Source organism: Drosophila santomea, chromosome 3R, assembly GCF_016746245.2.
Source record: "Drosophila santomea strain STO CAGO 1482 chromosome 3R, Prin_Dsan_1.1, whole genome shotgun sequence".
Taxonomy (NCBI): Eukaryota; Metazoa; Arthropoda; class Insecta; order Diptera; family Drosophilidae; genus Drosophila; species Drosophila santomea.
Genome location: NC_053019.2, coordinates 24,158,708 through 24,174,793, shown reverse-complemented (window position 1 = coordinate 24,174,793; position 16,086 = coordinate 24,158,708). Strand labels below are relative to the sequence as shown.

The window sequence follows — 16,086 nt, the reverse complement described above, 5'->3', positions numbered from 1 at the left end:
AATAAATAAATGTTTTCCACTTAATTGTTTGTGAAGCCTTTTGTATCAAACATTGTTGCCTCTGACCGCGAGACTGCCGAGAATTTCGGCTTGCAGCTGTTTAAAAAGTTATTTAGGCAGAACGCATTTGGTCCATGATTCGGCAAAGATGCAGCTGAGATTTATGGCGCCTGATACGGTTATTGCAGTATGCTGTATTTGCATCTAAAACTGATACTAAATTTCCCAAGCAGCTGTTTGGGAAACGAGCAGCGGTTAAGTGCTTTTCCGCTGACTAGCAGTTGGCACTGTTGTTTTTTTATTTTTATCCGGTGGCTGCATCGTCTGCCGTTGGCCATAAAGAAAGTCGTCCGTTTGCTGGTTTGCCAGTTTGCTGGCTTGTTGGCTTGTTGGCATTGGCATGACAAATGCACCGGGGCGCACACAAACACTCACTCTGCGGGGCTGCAAATTGTGGTTGGTTGGATAGAAAAATGAAGATGTACAGATTGGAACAGGCGCCCAGATACACCAAGCTAGACACTACAGCGATTGCGATTCCGATTCCAATTTCGATTCCGACTACCATTCCGAATCCCATTCCTTCTGCGGATGCCACTGGAGAAGCTCGCAAGCTCGTGTCTTGTTTGTTCGACGATTACACATATTTGTATATTTTTCGACTCCTCTGTGGCTGTTACTGTTGCAGTGGCTAGGCACCGGCAGCCATTTGTATCCGTGTATCTGCTGGCAGTGAAAAAAATTCCCTGACAAGGTTTCATTTGCAGCTAAAATCACAAAAATAAATGTACATTTGAATAGGAAAATGAGTGGAGGCCTTAACCACAAAGTAAAAGTGCCAATAAGGGATGGAAATTATATCGAATCTTTTGAAGACTTGCATAGAGATTTTTCCCCGTGCATTTTGTATCTCCAGTGCGGCGTGAAATACTAAACGTAGTCGCAGTCTTCAGTTCCAGCTCTGCACATAATTGCCGCTGTCTGTCTGTCTGTCTGTCTCTACAGTAGGTTTTTCTGTGTTGTTGGCTGGTTCTAGCTCAGCTGCTTTCGGCGGCTGTAGATGCGTTCAGTTCAGATATATATCCGTGCCGAAAAATGTATCTAGAACCCGTTTCGTACGCGATTGTACAGCGTTTTCTGGGCGCCTAGTCATTTGCAACATGCACACACCACTTGCCAACTGCGACTATACGGCCATGTGCATATATAGATATATGGATATATAGCCGTATGTGCGTTGTGTGAGTGGGCCAGATACTTTTGACTTTGGCAGATTACACTTGCAGATACTGGGACACATTAAAAAATTGCTGGCGAGCAACGAAGCGCGCATTTCCATACCCCCCACCCACTCACGGGTCATGGTTCAGTGCAATTGCACTGAATTCTGTATTCTGGAATCTGGACCCTGGATTCCATTTTCCGGATTTCGAATTTCGGAGCCATCAGAGTCTATTAGGTTGGCTCTTAGGCAGCGCAAATTGGTTTTCCGACCGGGCTTTTAACAATGGCAAATTGAATTGTTTTTGTTATAGCCATCCTCTCTGCGCGTTCGAGATATGTAGTAGCCGGTCCAGAAATCGAATTATGCACATGATGATGATGATGTTGATGATGCAGCTCAAACAGCCACCAACCAGCAACCCGCAACTAGCAAGCAGCAACTTGTCTGCTCTCTGTGATGCAACCTCGGAACCTCTGTTGCGAACTGCTGGCTGTGTGGTGGCTATGTTTTTGGCCTGGCTAAAAGCGACCACCTAGCACTTGCTGTGCGCCTGCTCCGACTAGATACAATAGTAAAAGTGTGCTGCCGAGTGAGTGAGTGAGTGACTGAGTCTACCATATCTGTATCTATCTGTATGTGCGCTTGAGTGGCAGACAAACTGGTAGTACTCCTCCATGCTAGCTACTCTGTGCTCTGTACTCTGCACTCGTACTGATGGCTATATGTGAGTATATGCCGGCCGGCAGACCGGCCGGTAATTTATGGCCAAGATACATACAACAAGCCCGAGTTGCAGCGTGGGCTTTTGTTGCTTGGTAGGTTGCTTGATAGGTTGGTTGGTTGGTTGGGTGGCAAAAACAAAAAGTATCTTTTGTGACCAGCACTTGGCGAAAAGTTTACAATTCGCATTCATTTTTATTGTCGTCATGCCTTGTCCTCGTTTTTGTCTCTCGGCCATTCACCACCACCACCCCCTTTTTTGTGCCCCTTTTGTGGGCCATTTTCATATGCAAGTTACGTTTTTTTTTGTATTTTTTTTTTTTGGCCTGCTCGGACGGACTGCCTGTCTTCCTGCATTTTTTTTCGTTGCCCCTTTGTCGCTGACAGTTGCAACTTTTTGACGCATGATTTGTTGAAAGGCTTTTCGCTTTTTCTGCTTTTCTGTGCATAAATAGCAAACGAAATCTGGCCATTGTAGGTGGCCAAAAGCAATGCAGCTGACACTGATGGAGTCTAAGCCGCTTTGTCTTTAAAATAAAAGCCCCTTATTCATTGTTGCATTGCATGGTGGTTTCTCTGACATTGACTTTTCCATGTAATCATGCTGAGTGTTGTACCTTATGTTTGTTATGGTATAATTACTATTAACTATTGAAATGAAATATATTAATGATAGCAAGTTTTATTGACTCACCACGATTGTCAGTTAAAAATAGTTAAGATATCTTTCAACCTATGACATATGTCAGACGTTCTTGTGCAAATTAAAAAGTTGTGGTTTCATAAATCATTTTGCTGTGTCTTAATCAAAATGGATTTATGGTTGGCCGTTCCCAAAATTCCTTTCGATTTGTGTGACCGTAAATGTCCAGAGCTAGTGTTTCTTGGCTGAGGTACGGAATTCGCTTGCTCGGTGCCCCAAAAAACTGGGTCAACAACTCCAGCACTTGGCCAGCACACGACCAGCACTTCTATTGTCATGTGGCCCAAACAAAGAACGCAACAAAAAATTAGAAAACAAAAATAAAAAGAGGGAAAATAGAAAGAATTTAATAAACTTTACGGCCAGAACTACGAATTATTTTCATTATTCTGGTGGCGACTGCTCTTTGGGGCTCGGCACAAAGTGAACTCAAGTAAAGAACCCAGCCACAATGGCCGATAAAAATCGCGCTGGCAGAACAAAAGCAGCGGCTGTTAACCTTGAGGTCTATGACTCAGTGAGTCAGTAGGGGGCGCAACTTTCTTTCCTGCAGAGATGAGTACTACTCCACATTGCAGGAAGGTCAGGGTATGGGTATTTTGGTTTGGATTTGGATTTGGGTTTGGGTTTTTATATTGGTTTTTGGTTACTGGGCTTCCCTTCACTTTGGAAAGTTGCCGAGTGGAGTGCCAACATAATTTATTTCGAAATTCGAATCGAAGTCGTGATTTTCATAAATGAATTGTTGGCGACATGTCTTCTGTCTGTCTGGATAGCTGGATAGCTGGGATAGCCGGGTCGAAAGGAGAAAAGCTGGCCAAAATGGAGGATTCTAATGGTAAACTGACTGTTTGGACGGGTCACGGCACTAACAAATGACAACCCCCTAAAGATTTATGACCACGAAAACGAACTAACTGAGTTGCAATCCATTGGCCTTTGTTTGCAAAAGGCTCCCGAGTCTACGAGTCGTGCTGAGGTCTAAATCTTGTTTTTTTTCTCTTCTTCTCCGTGCTTGCAGAATTTCTTCAGATTGCATCGCCTGAGAAAGCTGGGACTGAGTGACAATGAAATTGGCCGCCTGCCGCCGGATATACAAAACTTTGAAAATCTCGTCGAGCTTGACGTTTCACGCAATGGTAAGTTCAAGAATCCGCCTTCAACAAAAACGATGAAAAAACGCCCCATAAACATGCAACAAGTGCTCATGATGCTCTAAATGACATTGATGGACTATAGATTTGGAAAATGTAGATTTTCTTTTTTCGGCTAGATGGACAGCACGTGTCCGTTGATTGCAGTGATTGAATGATTGAATGATGGAATGATTGAGTGACGGATATATACATACATCGAGTGCCACATGCGATACCACTGATGTGTGGCAACAATTGCATATGATAATAATTGCCTCCGTGCCACTGATTGGAATGGGTTTTTATCTGCGGTCGGGATTGATGAGCCTGCAACTGAATCAGCATATTAAATGACGCATTCAGCTTTCCCCCATGTTGTGGGCTGATCAACCTAATTATGAAAAATGCGAAGCTGTCAAACGAAGGTTTTTTTTATTGTAGCTCTTCTTGCGAACTAATTATAAACTGCGCTAGATTAAATCAAACGGAGAAGAAAAATATAAAATCATAGCATATTAAATATAGGGTCGAATTAAAGATCAACTAGTTAATGAATAATAATAATAATGAATAATAAATAATAAATCAGCTCTGTCCATTTATTCGGAAAAACCCCCAAACCTTCTAATACCTTCTGCAGTCATTTATTTCCTACACAGTATTGTTCACTTTTTTCGATTTAAGTGCTCTTCCTGTGCTTTTATCTTGTTAAATTGCTCTGTGTATTATAGACTTTCAGCGACTTTAAACTCAATTTAAGTGCAAACAATTGCATTGTCTTATCGCTCTTGGCGCATGCAACATCCGTATTGCCGCTGCTCATTCCCTGTTTCCTTACAAGTTGTTCGTCAAACAAAGAAGATGCAGCTGGGGTTTTTAATAACTTTTCCCGAGCGAAACTTCTGCCACATAGATGCAGATATACGGATATAAACGAGCACACCATCCCGCAGAACCACCGACTCAATCAGCGGCATAACCCCACATACTCGTATGAGTACGAGTATATGCATTTTCCGCTCAAGCGAGCATAAATCCGTAAACAGAAACCCGTAATTGGAGTCAAGTGCAGCTCTTCAAGCGACGAGACGCGACGCGACGCATACGCATACGCATTATATTAAATGGAAACAAAATATATATATTCAGAATATAACTTGAATAAGCAAATCAACTGCAGGGCAGGCCAACCCGCTTTTCAAACTGAAATCCCCTCCACTTGACAATATCCATGGCAACGCAACTGCTTACGAATACCGAACGAATCATACTCATTCATTCACAGCCCCTGAAATAACATTATAGACAATGACGTCGACGGGGCGCTTCCCATTTCCGTCCAAAGGTTTCAGTTTCACTTGATCGCAAAACGAAAATCAGCAACTTTTCGAGGCTATCGTATTAATACACAACGAAAAAATATTCAAAAGTATTCATAGTCAATCAAAATTCCTTAATTAAATGAAATTTAATGAAACTTCCTTCTATTATATTAAATTAGAGATCTAGTACTTTATTACTCCTTCACTTGATTGAATTAATAGAAAAGACCTTTCACTTGTAATATTAAATTGAATTTTCTGTGCACTTGGCCAGGTTGACTGCACTCGTTACCTGAATTTTCGCTGATTTCAATATGACTTTGGCGGTTCGTGTTTGGTTTACTACTTCAGCTTGTTGTTTTGCTGATTATGCAGTTTAGTGCTGGCAGTTTGCCGTTTATACACATGACCCACAAATGACCACAAACTTATAGCTCCACCAAGTGAATGGGTTCGTACCCAGTTCCAGTTTGGCATTGCTGTTGAAATCTGAGCTGGATTTTCCTCTGGGCTCTTGGTGAAAGGCCGCCCACGTTAGGATCGAATTGGTTGAGATTATCCGCTAGGCAGGGATCGGTGATTAATGGTCGTTAAAGAGCGATAAGTCGATCAGCGAATTATGGTATTCAAAAGTCTTGTTCAGTTATTCAGTGAGCATCATGCTTTCTATTTGCAAAGCGAGAATGTGGCTTTTATGTGTGGGTGGGGTGGCGAGGGTTGGTGTCTCCCTCGGGGAAAGCCTTTCACATTCAATTCCTGCGGCGCTTAAGTGCACATTTTATTGAACCTCTTGGGCACGAGCACACGGCGGCACAGGTGCTGTAAAAGTTTGCGTACACCTTTCTATGTAATTTTCCATGCACATTTTCTTATTGCCAACCGCATGAAAATTGTATTTCTCAGGTTCGCGTGGGAGTTGCACTTCGTTTTTTGTTTTCTTTTTTTTTTTTTACATCATTTTTCATTTTCATGTCGCTTTTTTTTTTTCTATGTTGGCTCAAATTAGCCAGCTCGATTTGGTATGCGGCTGCTTTGCCAGCTGCAGTTTGCCACAACAATGGACGTTCTGGCCGCAAATTTTGCAGTGCAGTGCAACACCAACACCAACACCAACACCAACAATAACCACACAACAAAGCATAGCAGGAACAACAAAAACAGCTGCAACAACAAACAGCCAAACACTCGAGACCAACTGCACTTGACAATAGAATTTTGTACGCGACATTGGCGCGGTGCATTTGCATTTTGTATGCAAGCGACGGCAATAATAACAATTCTAATAAAAACACAAATTCCCCTGGCTCTAGTGGATTTCTGTGGGTGTACTTGTGTTTGCGTTTGTGTTTGTGTTTGTGGGTGCGTTTCTATGGACACAGCTGAGCGCAGAACAATAGCAATCGCTCACTGGCAGAATAAACAAAACAGAACATAGTCAAGAACATACAACATACGGGTATCTTAAAATATCTCAAAAAGTTCATGTCTAAGACCATCTAATTTTACTGACTTAAATATGTAAACGGTTTGAGTAAACATATGGGCAATAAACGTGGGCAATCGCACACTGTAAATACAGATTGGTTGAATCATTTTAATTGAACTGCTGTAGAGGTGTTGCTATAAGTTTGCCCGCCACTGTGCTCGCAAGTACAGGTGTCATTTGTTGGTAGTCGCTAGTTTTGCACGTAAATCATTATGACAAGTTGACCCGCTTACGAAAGGTGAGCTAAAAGGGCTCACTCGACGCCGCCGCCTGCTGATATACTATTTTTCATTTTTCTTTGCAACAACCTGCTAATTGTTTGTTTATTTGCTTATTGCGTTTTCTATTTCGACGCCATATACCTCACATATATAATATTTTTGCTGTTCGCTTGCCTTGCAGTTTTTCCGTTTATGGAGAGCTGTTTTCCAGCCGTGTTTTGTTTATTAAGTAACCAAAAATTCATGTTTTCTCAGTGCCCCCAAATGCGGTGCAGTTGCCAAGCCGGGTTTATTTGTGCGATTTCGTTATTATTTTTGGTTGCCAGCGAAAATAACAAACAATAGAATTGTGAGAATTAGTCGCTGGACTCTAATTTTTGCAATGTAATGTCGCCGCGATTGGATTCGCTTTGTTTAGGCGTACAAATTGCAGTGCATCACTGGGGCCTGCTAAAATATTAAATTTGATTTTTCCCGATTTATCCAGCTGGAATTTCACTCAAACATCTGCTTTCTAGTTAGTTATTAGAGTGGAAGTACTGACTTTTACTGCCTGCTTTTTAATCAGCTTGTGTGCTGTCAGCTTTTCTAGCTGATTTTGCCCTGTGGGAAACACTATTTGCCCAAAGCTGATTGGAAACCATTGTCGGAATGGCCAAACTCGAAAACAAACTCAATTAAATGCCATTTGAAAGTCATGCCCTTAGGCCCTGTATGACACTTGTTTCACCTTTTCTTGCATTTCTCTGTCAAAATGTGTGTCATCTTTCCTGCTGTTTGCTGTTTTCTCTCACTACATGTTGCAATTGGGGCGTCAACTGGGTCAAAGTTAAAGTGCGCGCGACAAACAGAAAAAAAAACTAAATAAATAATAATGCGAAAAAAGTATAAAAAACAAATCGCGGCGCCTCTGTTCGAGTGGCGTGCTCATTTTGTTGTTCTTGGAGACGGTCGGAGCTTGGGTCCCCAGGTTCCAAGTGCAGTCACTTTCACACACACAGTTTAGGCACAAGTACGAGAAAAATAAGCCGAAGACGACCCTGGACAAGGCATCAAAAGAAAAACCTATTAAGAGATGGAAAAATATACTTCAAAAATATATTTTAAATATAACAATTTCTGACCTATTAGGAGATACTGACTTTTGACTTAGATAGTCATATAGTAAAAGCGGGTGACCAAATACTACTGCAACTTTTCAGCAATTTTTTTTATAAGTGTAAGCTGAAAGAATTAGCAAGAAGAAGGAAGGGGGAGGAAGAAGAATCGGGGCCAGCGAGAACAAAGGCAAAAATCAAAGCTTTGTCGTGGTCTTGGACGAGCAGCAGGCCATTAGAGTCCATGACTTTGTAGGAAGTTCGCCAAACGGCGATTGCTGGCCCAAAGTCAAAGCGGGCCGAGAGCAACCGCCAAGTGATGGGAACATTTCAATGTACTCTAAACAAACAAACAAATTGAAGAGTGCCGGACTGATGGACAGTCAGTTGGAGGAGGAGTAAGAGGTGAAGGTGGAATTGTATAATTAATAGCATTAAACAAAAACTAAATCAAAATGTCAGAGGGGAAAAATCAGCGCAAATTGAAAAATCATTTCTTCTCACGTCGGCCCATTTTATTCAATACTGTCGATTTGCTGCCCTCTGCTCCACCATCCCATTCCCATTCCCAACTCGATTTATTTGGCGATCGTGTCGGTCTTTGGAGCCCATTGACGTCACGAGGGGATGAGCAATTAAAAACTACTCGGCCAGCAGGCGGCCATCCAACGAGCTTGTACAAACAACAAATCAAATCAAAAGTGAATCCCTCGTCTGACTTGGCAACAGCGATCCGACAACAGAATTGAGTTGGCGAAAAGCATAAAACAACAAACATAAATGTGGCAAACAAATCTGTAAGAGGGTGGTACATTCATACGAGTATATGCTGTAAGAATGTTTCGACTTTCGAGTAAATGCATTCATGTACAAAAGTATAAAAACGCGATTAACATTACCATGTTAATTGGTTGATAATTATGCAGGAATGTTTGCCAAACCAATAAAGCTCATCTAAAGTAGTTCTACAAATGAGATTTCAATCGATTGAGTGCACGGATTTATTGGCCATTAGTAAACAGATAATCCTCGATATAATTATGTTGAATAGTGCACTTACATTTGCCAAACAAAAAAAAAAAGGTATTTCTACTAGTTGAACAGCTAATTGCACGGATTAAGCTGGCAATTAGTTAATTGAAATTATATTCACCGAGTGTCGCAGGTGGCCAAAGGTTAAGGTTAAATTATTCTGACTCTGATTAAATTAGGAGCCGCGGAAAATTGATTACCAAATGACTCGGTAAACCAAACCCATCGCAGGCTCAAAATGTCAATTGCAGATGTGCTCAATCTGTGGAGTGAATGGTTTTCGGGGCGGACGCATCTGTGTTCATCTTGTCGGGGGCTTTTCCTAAACTTGTTGCCTGCCTAACGAGCGTAAAACAGTCATTAAATCTACCCAGCCAACCAGCCACCCACCTATTCACCCATCCACTCAGTAAAAATGCCTGAGGCTCTTTGTTTGCTTGCTAATTGAATCTGAATTAAAAGCTTTAGTCAAATACACTTCATATGCGCTCGTTAATTCCGTTTTTAATGCACTTTAAAAGCACCTGTTGCGCTTTAAAATCGTTGATGCCTCCTCCCATCATCATCATTATAGTCGCATCTTTTGCCACAATTAAGAGTCATTTACTTATCACAATCTGAACAGCACCACCCCATCTCCCCATCCACCTCCTGCCGTTTCATCTCATCTCATCTCATCTCATCTGATCCCAGCTCAGTGCAGTTGGGCTTCTGCAGGCGATGTGGCAATCATCCCGGGGTGCCATCAGTGATGGAAACTGCAGATTGCTAAGACTTAGCTAGATGGGGCTTTTTAGAAAATCTAATGGATGGTAGCTGAAAAATATCTAAACTTGCTTTTACAAGTATGTACTTATGTATGTACAATAATATATTATAAAGGAGGTAGCTCTTTTATGAAAGTATTCCTTTGAAAATACTGATTTCTTTGGTTACAAATGCCAGTTGAACCTGCAGGGAAATGCGAGTTGCATTACTTTAGATGCAATCACTTTAATCAGACACCTTTAACTAGACAATTGGGACTATAAAATAGCTGAAATGGCTGCACAGAAGAGGCGATGGCTGTGCCCTTGGCTCTGCCACCAAAGACGACGCTCAGGTTGAACGAGAATTGTGGTGGCGGAAAGCCATTTTCCCTGTTGACGCTTAGGGATTTGCTCTCAACAATGGCAGCCATAAAATTGCAGGGAAGTCGGGATGTCGGGATGGCGATGGCGATGACGATGGCGGTGACAACAAGGACTTGGCTTGGCATGGCGCCCCAACTAGCAGGTCCTGGAGAGGGAACCTTTTCATCATTTTGGATGCATGCAATAAGCGAAATGGCAACGTGCCATGGCAACTCATAACGGATGCCGAGTGCTGGGGATTAAAACGTAACCGAGCCATTGAATCGGGATTCCACTTTTTGTTTTCTTCCTTTTTTCCCAATGATGCAAGGCAAATTGAAAGGCCCTGGATGGAGGTTTTTACTTCTTATTCCACCCTTTGCTCGTTCCCTTCGAGAGCTCGTGAAATATGCATCCTCGACATCATCTTCATTAAGTGCTGCTCGCATTGAGGAAGATGTATGGCGGTGACCTCGATAGCAACACACCTCCCACTTTTCTGTCTGGGTCGCCTTGATATACTGACAAATCATTTCACATTTCAGATTCACATTTAACACACAGCGTGCTCTTAAAATTTTTGCTCGTTCAATGACATTGAAAAGAATTTTCATATGTGTATTTCTATTTTTTTTTTTTTGTTCTTTTTGCCCTTCCCGATTTGCGATGTCGTCGTTGTTTGCTGACGTTTCGCATGGCTTGTTTTATTTTTGATGCCTTAATTTCGGTAATTTTTTTTTTTTTTTTTTGTTATAAATGAGTATATATGTTCGTGGCACAGTTCTTCTTCATTGATCTTGTCTGGTGTGTTGAAATTTATATGCGCTTTAAAATGCCAAATTCGCTACCGCATTGTTCCCGACTGCGGGGGTCTATTTTTGGGGTGCCCTCACTTCATAACGATAAAATATGTGATAAACAAATTAAATACATTTTTGGGGGCATTTTCCGTTTCTTTGTAGGGCGCCGCCGCGCCTTTATTGCATAATTGCACAAATTGATTACAATTCCGGACTCCATTTTCCAACTGTGCCGACACACCCAGCATTTCCTCTAATTTCCCGTCTCCAAATGAGTTTCCAAATGTAGGGTCCCAAGTGTCCCAATTCTATTTCAATGTTTTTTTTTTCTCTTCTTTTTCCAACTGTTGTGTGTGTGTGACTGTGTGTTAAAGGTCAACGAATTGTTTGTCACCGCCGTTGATCTAATGACCGCCAACTGTGCGGCACAGCTGAGCATCTTGTGCTGTTTTGTGTGGCAGCCATATGTTCCCAATTGCTGCCCCTCCGTGTGGATGTGGATTTTCCTGGGCGTGGAGGATGGAGATGGGCGAGGTAGGAAAAGCGCCTTGCTGCGTCCATTTGTCTGCAACTGGCGGGATCCAATTTTGAGTGTTTTGCTTGACGGATTGACGGATGTGTGGGGCTGCTGCTGTTTTTGCTGCGCCAAAAAGCTTTTAGGCCTTCGAAAGAGCACGAGCAGATTGCCAAGGATCGTGATGCAAAATTGCATAAACAGTTGAACTTCAATAACTGGTACACTACTGCAATTGCAAATTGGCCCTACAACCAAAATTCCTTAATTCTCCATTTTGCATTTAAATCCAACTGATTTGATTTGGAAATGAAACTTTGACACAAATTGATAAAGCCAAAACACAAGGCTTTCCCACACAGCAGATGGTGTTGCCAGTTGTTCAACTGTAGTATCTATAATTGGCCAGCACATTCAAGGCCATGAACAAGGCCTGCTGCCACTGCACACAATGCAGCACAACAATGCCTGGCTGCAGAAACATAACGATAAATGTCGGTTTATATTTTTATATAATTTTTAATTAAAGACTGCCGCAGCAGCAGCAGCAGCTCTTGCTCGTGCTGCAGCAATGTGGTTGTGTGGCAATATGGCAATATGTGAATATGGCAATGGGGCAAGTAGCAATGCAGTTGCAAATAAATAGCTTATCGGCAACCTGCCACAACTGGTGACATTCCCAGTAAAATGGGGCTCTATGCCTGGCCACATCCGCCGATTGCCTCGAGGTCACAGCCTCGCTACTCCTCCTCCTTCTGCTGCTATTGTGTGGCCCATACAACTCGAGCATGTCCTGCCTGCAGGACACCAGCAGCACACACATTTCCCCCCTCATTTCCGTCATGTTGTTGTGCTGGCCTGTCGCGGCGAGTTCGCGTTACGGGTCGGTCCCACGTGTCGTATTAGTTGGATTGAATGTGGACACATGGGGCAAGTCAGTTCGCGTTGACCGATGACGATGGCGGTGTTCCGTTTGGTTTCGTTTCGTTTGGTTTCGTTACTGTTTTCGTTTATGTTTCGTTCGGTTTCGTTCTTTTCTTCTGGCTTTTCCGGGGGTGTACAAGTGTTTTTTCCCCAATGTATCTGGGTCAATTTAAACAGTGGTGAAAAGGCTTGAGGCCATCCCACACCTACTGCCACCTGTCGTTTTGCTTTTGCCGTTGCTGTTGCTGCCAGTTTTGTGGCTTTTATACGAGGCGCTGGTGGAAAAGCTTTTGTGGGCGTGCTGGTAAACAGCGCACACATACATGTTTACCTCCTGTTTTCCCATTTCCCATTTTCCGGGTCCTTTGCGTGCGCATTTCCGCTTTGGCAGCTCGAAAAATTTATTCGATCAACAAGTTTCGTTTGTCATTTTACGCTTCGTCTCGCTCTATCAGCGCGGAGCCAAACAATAATAACGAAATCCTTGGCCAAAAGAGGTTGAAACTCCGCTCCATATATGCATGTACATTGTACATATGTGTAAAACTTAATTGTTGTTCCACAACAAAAATGTCAGACTGCCAAATGAAAATCGTGCGCTTTAAGAGTGAAAAACTGAATTGATAGACAGTGACAAGGCCATATGCGGAAATCTCTCGCCCAGTGGGTCCCATGGAATATTTATAGCAAATTTATTAATATATTAACGCGGCCCTTTGGAGCAATTCATGCGTGAGCAAGTCAATCAGCCGAGCAGATAGAAATGTGTAACCCGATAACCAACGAGCTTGGCTTTGGCTCATTGAAAAGCCATAACAGCAATCAGTAAACAATATGTTTTCCCTTCTTACCGTTTTCTTCCTTTTTTTTTTTTTTATACCAGATATACCCGACATTCCCGACGATATCAAGCATCTGCAGAGCCTGCAGGTGGCCGATTTCAGTTCGAACCCGATACCCAAGTTGCCCTCGGGCTTCTCCCAGCTAAAGAACCTGACCGTCCTGGGCCTCAACGACATGTCGCTCACCACATTGCCAGCGGATTTTGGCAGCCTAACCCAATTGGAATCCCTGGAGCTACGCGAGAATCTGCTCAAGCACCTGCCCGAGACAATAAGCCAGCTGACGAAGCTGAAGCGTCTGGATTTGGGCGACAACGAAATCGAGGATCTACCACCCTATCTGGGATATCTGCCCGGTCTGCACGAGCTTTGGCTGGATCACAATCAGCTGCAGCGTTTGCCGCCGGAGCTGGGACTTCTAACCAAACTGACCTACCTCGATGTCTCCGAGAATCGATTGGAGGAGCTGCCCAACGAGATCAGCGGCCTGGTCAGCCTGACGGACCTCGATCTGGCCCAGAATCTGCTCGAGGCACTGCCCGATGGCATTGCCAAGCTGAGCCGACTGACCATCCTGAAACTGGATCAGAATCGATTGCAGCGGTTGAACGATACGCTCGGAAAGTAAGTAATATAGGTGGATTTTAAATATAGTAGATTTCAAATATAGTAGATTTAAAATATAGTAGATTTAAAATATAGTAGATTTAAAATATAGTAGATTTAAAATATAGTAGATTTAAAATATAGTAGATTTAAAATAAAGTAGAAGCCAGTATAAATCGTGTAATTGGAACCTCTTACAATGAAAAATCCACACAGTTCGCTTTTCTGGTTCATAACGTTTGGTTATCTTATCGTGGTTATACCACAACATTTGCCAGGCCCAAACAAAATACTTGTTTGTATCTAAAAATAGAAACACAACTTATAATACCGTGCTTTGCAAACAAATATTTTAAGTTCAATATTTAAAATTTATTATGTATACAAACTGTCTTATTTTACCATAGTTGCGAGAACATGCAGGAGCTGATACTGACCGAGAACTTCCTCTCCGAGCTGCCCGCCTCCATTGGCCAGATGACCAAGTTGAGCAACCTGAACGTGGACCGCAATGCCCTGGAGTACCTGCCCCTGGAGATTGGTCAGTGTGCCAATCTGGGCGTGCTGAGTCTGCGGGACAACAAGCTGAAGAAGCTGCCGCCAGAGTTGGGCAACTGCACCGTGCTGCATGTGCTCGATGTGAGCGGAAATCAGTTGCTGTATCTGCCCTACTCGCTGGTCAATCTGCAGCTGAAGGCCGTCTGGCTGTCGGAGAATCAGTCACAGCCGCTGCTCACCTTTCAGCCGGACACGGATGCGGAGACGGGCGAACAGGTGTTGTCGTGCTATCTGCTGCCCCAGCAGGAATACCAGCCAATTACCCCAGGTGAGTTTGGATGAGTCAGCACCGAGCTGTACGTATAAATGGCCCTGTGGTTTAACCCACCACCACAGTGGTTAAAGGTTGCTCCACATTTGGCGCTGTCTGCTCGCGGTGGGCCAAATTTGGCCAAGTTATGTGCCCTTATCAGCACCTGACATAGATTCCACAATACCCAGAACCCCAGCCCCCGTATCGTTGTGCAATATCTTCCATCTATGCTCGCATTTCCGCGATAAGATAAACCGCACAAAGTGAGCAAACATCGCCAACAAACGAGCGCTATCCCAAGCTCTGTACGTTTGTATAACTTGCCCAATCTTATTGGGTGAACTGAACCCAATAGAATAAATGTATACAAAACTTTCGGCAAATCTTTAAATTTTCAATTCAATGTTATACTCCCAGCAAGTTTTCACCTATATTTGTGACTAAATTTATCTTCTAATCGTGCTGCAGCAAGAGCACCTTTTTCCATAATTCTGTTCTATACTGATTTCGATTATTTTCTTTGCATTCCGCCACGTCACGCGCTCCCTCCAACATTTGCACTCCACTCACCCTCTATTTTATGTTCATCCAATCCAATACAATCCAATCCAATCAAAGACTATCCACCCATGACGCTTTATAGATCAAGCGAAAAATTTGATTCGACGGAATTCTTCAGTTATCAGCAAAAAGGTTTGCGTTGAGTATTACCTTCTTTGTTAGTATCAATAAAAATACACGCTATATCTGCCTTGTACAGTTAACAAGTCCATATATAGGGTGTTTTTTTTAGAGGTATAGAACTTTAAATTGCAATAAAACAACGATGGATTATTCGATTGACATGAATTTTATTGACATGAAAGATAATCTTGTGGCATTACATTTTAAATATGATTTCTGGCATATGACCGCCACGGCTGGCTCGGATGTAGTCCAATCTGGACGTCCAATTTGCAATGACTTTTTCCAACATTTGGCCGTATATCGACAATAACACGGCGAATGTTGTCTTCCAAATGGTTTAGCGTTTGTGGCTTATCCGCATAGACCAATGACTTTACATAGCCCCACAAAAAGTAGTCTAGCGGTGTTAAATCACAAGATCTTGGAGGCTTATGAAAAATCGGGAACAACAGCAATCTCGTTTTGGGCCCATTCGACGAATCTACGCCTTGCTTGATGATCGTTTGGTTTCAATTCTTGCACGAGTTGGATTTTGTAAGCACGCATGACGAATTGCCAAACCAAACTGAGAATAAATCACTTGACAGCTGTTAAATCGGTCGCCATCTTGAACAGTAATGCCAACTTAAAGTTCTATACCTCTAAAAAAAACACCCGTTAGTAGAGTTGCTCGTTTTGGTTTAGAAAACTAGTTACGTTGGAAAATAAATTTTAAATTCAATTGTTATCAGTTTAAACTCTACTATATTGGCCCACTTCATACTTGAAGCATGACCGCTAAGCATTTGCATGCCCGCTTTGTTTTGAATGTGAAGCTTAGAACTTATACTTTAATGCTTTCTGGTTAC

At 42.6% G+C, this 16,086-nt stretch overlaps 1 protein-coding gene across 28 annotated transcripts in view; it reads left to right on the top strand.

The window, feature by feature from the left end:
- LOC120451348 (protein lap4) overlaps nt 1-16,086 on the top strand; it is a 63,810-nt gene that overhangs the window by 5,251 nt on the left and 42,473 nt on the right. For 18 of the 28 annotated variants that reach the window (XR_005616374.2, XM_039634940.2, XM_039634943.2 and 15 more), the window contains exons 3-6: nt 3,670-3,787; nt 13,176-13,758; nt 14,148-14,566; nt 15,170-15,244. Coding sequence is in view for 27 of the 28 variants with exons in the window: in XM_039634940.2 (XP_039490874.1) it covers nt 3,670-3,787; nt 13,176-13,758; nt 14,148-14,566; nt 15,170-15,244 (1,195 nt within the window). In the remaining variant the exon portion in view is untranslated. The remainder of the gene's footprint in view (nt 1-3,669; nt 3,788-13,175; nt 13,759-14,147; nt 14,567-15,169; nt 15,245-16,086) is intronic. The other 10 variants (XM_039634941.2, XM_039634945.2, XM_039634962.2 and 7 more) reach the window with 1 other exon arrangement.